Source organism: Brassica napus, chromosome C7 (genome assembly GCF_020379485.1).
Source record: "Brassica napus cultivar Da-Ae chromosome C7, Da-Ae, whole genome shotgun sequence".
NCBI classification, from domain to species: domain Eukaryota; kingdom Viridiplantae; phylum Streptophyta; class Magnoliopsida; order Brassicales; family Brassicaceae; genus Brassica; species Brassica napus.
Genome location: NC_063450.1, coordinates 14,173,669 through 14,180,651, shown reverse-complemented (window position 1 = coordinate 14,180,651; position 6,983 = coordinate 14,173,669). Strand labels below are relative to the sequence as shown.

General features: G+C 34.5%; 1 protein-coding gene across 1 annotated transcript; it reads left to right on the top strand.

Annotated features, from left to right (window-relative positions):
* The first annotated feature begins 990 nt into the window (after window positions 1–990).
* On the top strand, window positions 991–2,586 carry LOC106407798. Its single transcript, XM_013848660.2, has 6 exons — window positions 991–1,042; window positions 1,098–1,320; window positions 1,421–1,518; window positions 1,626–1,796; window positions 1,882–1,924; window positions 2,020–2,586. Exons 1-6 carry the CDS (start codon window positions 991–993, stop codon window positions 2,078–2,080), a joined length of 648 nt encoding a protein of 215 aa, XP_013704114.1. The 3' UTR covers window positions 2,081–2,586.
* Window positions 2,587–6,983: the final 4,397 nt, after the last annotated feature.

Here is a 6,983-nt window from a genome sequence, read left to right as displayed (position 1 = left end):
TGCAAAAGATTATTTGATAATAATTTTCCTTCTAATATTGTGACATGTGTTTAAATATATAATGATTAAAAATATATATAATATGATAATAAAAACGAATTTTGAAAAAATTGAAAAATTATTTAATAGTAAAAATGATTTTTTTTTAAAATATTTAGTAGTAATGTTCTTAGAAATTTTCCTTTTTCAAAATCCTAAAAAATAGATTTGAAAACAATTTATTTAATATAATTTTTATTTTCTAAACTTTTAATAAAAATATAATTATAAAAGATTATATTGAGCTTGGTTATTTTCTAAACACATGGTAGTTATATATTTAAAAATGTGATATGTTTTAAACTATATCATAATCAAAAATATATATACTAAAATAATAAAAAGAATTTTTCTTAAAAATTAATTAGAAATATTGTTTAATAGTATTATTATTATTATTATTATTATTATTATTATTATTATTATTATTATTCTTATTATTATTATTATTATTATTATTATTGTTGTTGTTATTATTATTTTTCATTATAATGTTTGTTTCAAAAGATACTGAAGATAGAGACTTATAAAAGATAAACATTAACTTTTTAGAAAAAATGTTAAACAAAACGAATCATAAAATCCTATAGGTACAATAAATTATTTAATAAAAACATGAAGAAAAACTAACTTTAAAATTAGTAATATTACTTTTTAAAAAGCATAATTAAAATAAAATTGTAAAAATACTCTTATTATTTTCATATAAGTAAATAACTTTCATTTTTAATAGATAATTGTATGTTAAAAAATTATGACAAAAAATAGCTACAAATATTTCACATCTTTATTTAGGTTTAAGATTCCACATATTATTTGGGGAATTGCCAAAAATAACACTTTGAAGATACCACTTTTCACTTCTACCCTAATCAACTTTGCCTTTAAAATTTTGATTGGCAAATGACTATTATATCCCTGATTAATTAAACCTAAACTAATCAATTAGATATGTTATATCTTCTTCCTCGATGTGAGATCCGGCAAGCTCCGGCGAGCTCAGGCAAAGGACGATGATTGGAGATTGCTTTCGGTTCATACACAGACTTGAAACGCAGAAGGGTTTGCTAATGTGAGTTGCTTTGAGAATCTGGTTGGCTCACCTACTTTCGTGGACATAAGAAACGAACGGCTCAGTTGCGTGGAGATTGGTCACGAAGTTGTAGCCGGAGACGAAGAAGCATACGCTCGTAACAAACGGTGTCGTCTGGGAGTCATCGATCACGCTCTATTTCATCGGAAATCTCCTCTCACCATGTTCTGGCAGTGCCTAATTTCTCGGTTAGCCAAAAATTGAAACCTTTGTAGTTGATTGTGTTAGCTTAAGTTATCTATGGCTAAAGTATTTACCTTTCTTCTTGTTTTTTGGCTATGTTCTTAGTTCGAAGCTCATGTGCAAGCTTATTGGGGATACTATGAACAAGAACGAGGAACATATCTGGAAATACGTAAATGGGAAGAGATTTCTACACAGATTAGGTTAATGAACATGATATCAGATTCATTGACATCTTGTACTGATTCCAATTTTGTCTCGTGCTTGTTATTCCTAGCTTTTAATGTTTTGGTGTTGATGTATCTGATAGAGCAAGTGGAAAGAGGAGCTGGAACAAGCGGAAAGACCGAGAAAATACAAGTAACCAAGAAACACAGACGCGTTAAGGAAGAAACTGACTCCAATGATTCAGAGTTTTGGATGCTTAAGTCAAGTTCTGGTTCAGAGTCAGAGCATGAGAGTAATGAAGAAAACTGCAAAGGTACCTCTTTTTGTTTTTTTTTGTTGGTTCTACTTTCATCTTTCCATCGAAACTTAAAATAGATTTGTGTCTGATCTTGGTACAGGTTCTCATTGTGATGCCAAAGAATATGAGGAGCTCTCAGAAAGGTAAATGTATACATTTACTCTTATTTCTGTGTATTTCTTACAAAATTGCGGATTGGTTTTGATGTTCACCTCTAGTTGTTTTGTCTCTTCTACATAACAAAGAGGATGCCAATAGAAATTGGACCAAGTATGATCATTACGGCAGCGCCACTATGATCATCAGGCTTAAGGCTACTATTCAATCTTAGGAAGGGCATATGAGTTCTGTTACTGAGAAGAGTGCTATGTATGCTCAGATTGCTGCTGAGGAAGTGCCCAAGAGTCTTTACTGCCTTGGTGTTCGTCTCACTACTGAGTGATTTCAGAACTCTGAGTTGTAGGGTAAGCTCGCGGAGAGAATCTATGCTGTGGCTTCTAAGCTCACCGATAACAGTCTTTACCATGTCTGTGTGTTTTCTGATAACATTGTTGCTACTTCGGTTGTGGTTAAATACACTGCTCTCAACTCTAAGGCCCCTAAGAAAGTCGTCTTTCATCTTGTCACTAATGCAATGAAGTCATGGTTTGCTATGAACATGGACAACCTCAGAGGAGTCACTGTTGATGTTCAGAAGTTTGAGGATTTCAAATGGCTTAATGCTTTTTATGTCCGCATCCTCAAGCAGCTCCAAGACTCTGATACGCAAAGCTACTATTTCTCTGGACACAACGACGATGGACGCACACAGATCAAGTTCAGAAACCCCAAGTATCTCTCAACGCTCAATCATCTCAATGCTCAATTATATCTTTTTATAAGGCCTTATAAATAGTGTTATGAAGATATTAAATTCTTATAATTTTTTGAATAAACCCTTATAACTAGATTTATAAACTCTTATAAATAGATTTAAACCTTGTAAATTAATTTATAAACACTTATAAATAAAGGTATAAACTCTTATAAATAGCTTATAAGTTCTTGTAAATAGTTTTATAAACCCTTTTAAATAGTTTTATAAACCTTAATATATAGTTATATAAATATTTGTATGTGTTTGATAAATTTTATAGATGGTTGATACAAGGTTTTATAAGCTCTTATAAATGAACAATGTCAAGAACAATGAAGGGAAGAAGAATCAAATGAGGGGTGTTGGGTAAAATTTAGGGTTATGGTTTGGAGTTGCAAGAACATTATAAGCAGCAGAAGAGAGCACACAGAAGAGAGCACACTGGCAACAATTCTCTAGGAAGGTGCTATCCATTGGAATGTGATTAGAAACTATGTACATATATCATTCAAACTAAATCAATGATAGTCTTTGCTGTACTTTTATTCTGAAATGGCAAAGAGAACATTATAAGCAGCAGCATAAGGCATATACTTGGATGTTTCCTTCAATAATCAAGAACCAACAATCTATAGCAAGTTAAAGGCATCATACTCATTTTATAAATGATTTATAAGCCTTTATAAAATGTTTTAAGAGCCTTCATATATGAATTACCTTTTGAAATTCTTCAAATCCTTGTAACTGATTTTATAAACGCTTATAAATAATTTTAAATATTTTTTTTTCTTTCAACAATTTTAAATATTCTTATAAATGATTTATAGACCCTTATAAAAAGTTTTAATATATTCTCATAAATGAATTATAACCCCTTAAAAACTAGTTAATAATTTAGACAAAAGTTTTCTACAAATATTTATAAATATTTTATAAAACCTTATAAATATTTTTATATATTCTTATAACTGATTTATAAACCTATATAAATAGTTTATATATATATATATATATATTCTTAGAAATGATTTATAAACCCTTATAAATATTTTATAAGTATTTATAAAGATTTATAAATCTTCATAAATTATTTATATAATCCTTATAAAGCCTTGTAGAAAACTAAGTTCAAGTTTTTTATACATATCCTTATAGACTGTTTTTATAAACTCTTATAAATGAATTATACTTTAATAAGAAATTTAGAAAGCTTTCCAGATATACTGGTTCTTTTTTTGATCAAACCAAATTTTATAAATAAAACTCAAGCTCCATCAATGGAGACATTGTTTAGCATAATAACACTGCCAAAATGACGAAGGAAACTGCTGCATCAAAGGCTAAGCAAATAACATAAACACAGATAAAGGCAAAAGAAACACTTAAGCAACTTAAAATTGAAACATAATAAGTGCTAATTAGTGAGATGAAGCCACAGGAATCAGAGGAGACACTCGGTGAACTGCTACCCGAACATGCTGCAGTAATAAAGGCATAAAGAGCAGCTAGAAACTTGGCTACAAAGGTGATCATACACCATTTTGATGAGCCTTGAAATTGTGAGGAAATCCTCAGCCACAAAGGGGTGTGGAGTTGCAAGAACATTATAAGCAGCAGAAGAGAACACACTGGCAACAATTCTCTAGGCAAGTGCTATCCATTGGAATGTGATTAGCAACTATGTACAGATACCATTCAAACAAAATCAATGATGTTCTTTGCTGTACTTTTATTTCGAAATGGCGAGAACATTATAAGCAGCAGCATAAGGCATATACTTGGATGTTTCCTTCAATAATCAAGAACCAACAATCTATAGCAAGCTAAAGGCATCATACTAAACCATATGTCCAAGCACTACAAAATATTATCCAGTCTACCATTTCCATCACTATCCTCTACCCTTCCAACATGATCATAAGGAACCTCATCAACAAACGATCCCAATTCGTATACTAACACCAATAAAATCAACCAAATCGCCCTAAGGTACCTGAATCTTATCGGAAAGGTAAGAAGGATCCGGAAATTCAGAATCGTTATCGCTGCTACACCACGAATCACCACCACCACCACAGCTTCCACCACCTCCCGTCTCGAGAAAATCCGTAACCATAAGGCCTAGGTCACATTCACCGTCGAGGCTAGAATCTCTCCCTCGTTCTTCCCACTACTCCTCTGCGTAACAACCCTCAAGTCCATCCCCATCGTAACCTAAAGCAAATCAAGGCCATACATAGAAGATGAAAGATCATACTTAAAGGAGACTGTCACAAGATTTGATTCCACCATGACAGATCCCAAATCCGGCGGATCTGGTGGTTCGGGAGGCTCTAGAGACATCAACCCATGAGCAATACCACGTGCAACTGAGGGATTCTTCAAACTTAGGTGAACGCCATGGTTGAGCTGAGTTGTCTGAGTCGTCTGTGCAGAGGAAGAAAGCAGGAAGGACACCATCGGGATTTCCTGAAGACGCGGCATCGGCGGGAGCTGGAGGGAGGATTCACCGGCGCTGAGAGATAAGAGGAGAGAGAACACTGTTCAGGAGGAAGGAGCAGAAACGTCGCCGATTGAACACCGGAGGGAAGCGCTCATTTCTGAGATGTGCAGCTACCTATATATATATGATTGAATACGGCGACGGCGAGGCTCGATGAAGATTGCATCGAAGCTTGACGAAGAAGACGACAACGAGATTTTAAGATTGGGAAAATCAGAGATAGATTAAAAAGGTTAGTTTAGTCATTTGGCCATTAATGATTTAGGTATTTATGAAAATGTCTCTAGATTGATGGTAAAGTTGAATTATGGTATCAAACAAAGTGTAAAAATAAAATTTCCCCAAGTTATTTTCACATAATGGAATTTTTTATTCAGTGACTTTAGCAGTGACGAAAGACCCACACTTGGACCTGAAACAATCCTGACTTATCTCACTTGACTCTCCAGAAGTTTTCAGCCGATCAGGTTACACTGGGTAGACTGGTAGACTTAACTCCACCTAACTTGAACCTAATATTGACTGCAATTTCCTCTTGTTATGGGCATTAGATCAGGGAAACGAGACCTACACTCATGACTTCTTATTCTTTTTACCTATCTTGCTGATCCTGAGTGGCTAGCTCATCTTTAGCTAGTTTTTACCTTGCAGCTAAGCCTTTATCCACCTTCATGCACTCTGTTTTTCAGTTTCATATGTGCAGATATGTGCAAAAAGGTTGGAGAGGAAAGGATCGACGCAACCTCTTACTCATTATCGTTGCAAAGCTTCAAACAAAACAAGGAGAACAGCCAGTTCAGAAGTCGGAACAACTGCTCCAGAACATTCAGTGGAGAACAAGGGAGAACGAGCAGAGTTACCATTGGCACCAATCATTCCATGCATCATCTCCTTCTCCGTCATACCATCATCTTTAATCTCATCGTTTGTAGTAAAAAGAAAACACATGTGTATATATATATTCTTTTATATGAGATCACTGATGGAGAAGGAGGACTAAACCGAGCAGACGTCAACAACTGGTTGGACGTCGATCCTCTTGAGCCAATTCGGTTGGATCTAGACGAAGAAGAAGTTTCTGCTTGGCTAGTTGCTCTCTGATGTGATTGATCGCAACTACTTCTACTTGTTTGACATGTCGTCTCTTTTCAGACTGAGATTCTGAATATAAACTCTCCTTTGATATTTTGAGGATTACGGTAGAAGAACCAAGGAAAGAGAACCACTGGACGATAGAACAAAGAGAGTTGGTACCCACGATAGGGAGCAGGGGAACAGTCGGAGCGATAGCTCCAGAATCACCAAAACGAGTAAGGGGTTGTGGATATCAATGGTTCTGTCCTCTCTTGCTATTTTGCGCGACATCCTTCATCCACTACAAAAATTGGTAGCCCCTGAACACTCTTTAACTCCACTATTAAATTAGTCTGTTCACACCTAGCCCGTCTACCCTGAATGATGACTGTGATAAGATGATCACACCACTTTTAAATGAATATAGGGAGTTTTGTCTCGATAGTGTGATTTTTCAGGTTTGAGATGTAGATTATGGAGCCGATCTTTGAACAGCGATCAGTAGAGGTTCTGGTAAGAGTGTGTGGTCCTAGTTTCCTGCTTGTATGGTTCAGAGATTTGTGGTTAAGGTATGGTTATTGAGAAATAGGAGAGTTCCCACACTTTCAAACTTTTTTCCGTGTTCTTGATATTTGCCTTGTTCGAGGACAAACAAGGATCTAAGTCTGGGGGAATTGATATATGGTGTTCTTGACACCATTGTGTATATGTTTTTAACTTGTTTTCAATGTTTTATCGAGTTAGTCCAGTCCTTTTAGAGTCATTTCAG

Bases quoted from the DNA above. Each gene is read 5' to 3' on its own strand.
- LOC106407798 (XM_013848660.2), top strand. From the start codon at position 991: ATGTTATATCTTCTTCCTCGATGTGAGATCCGGCAAGCTCCGGCGAGC. The intron at 1,519-1,625 runs GTTAATGAACAT...TGTATCTGATAG, and splicing joins GAGATTTCTACACAGATTAG to AGCAAGTGGAAAGAGGAGCT. The intron at 1,797-1,881 runs GTACCTCTTTTT...ATCTTGGTACAG, and splicing joins TAATGAAGAAAACTGCAAAG to GTTCTCATTGTGATGCCAAA.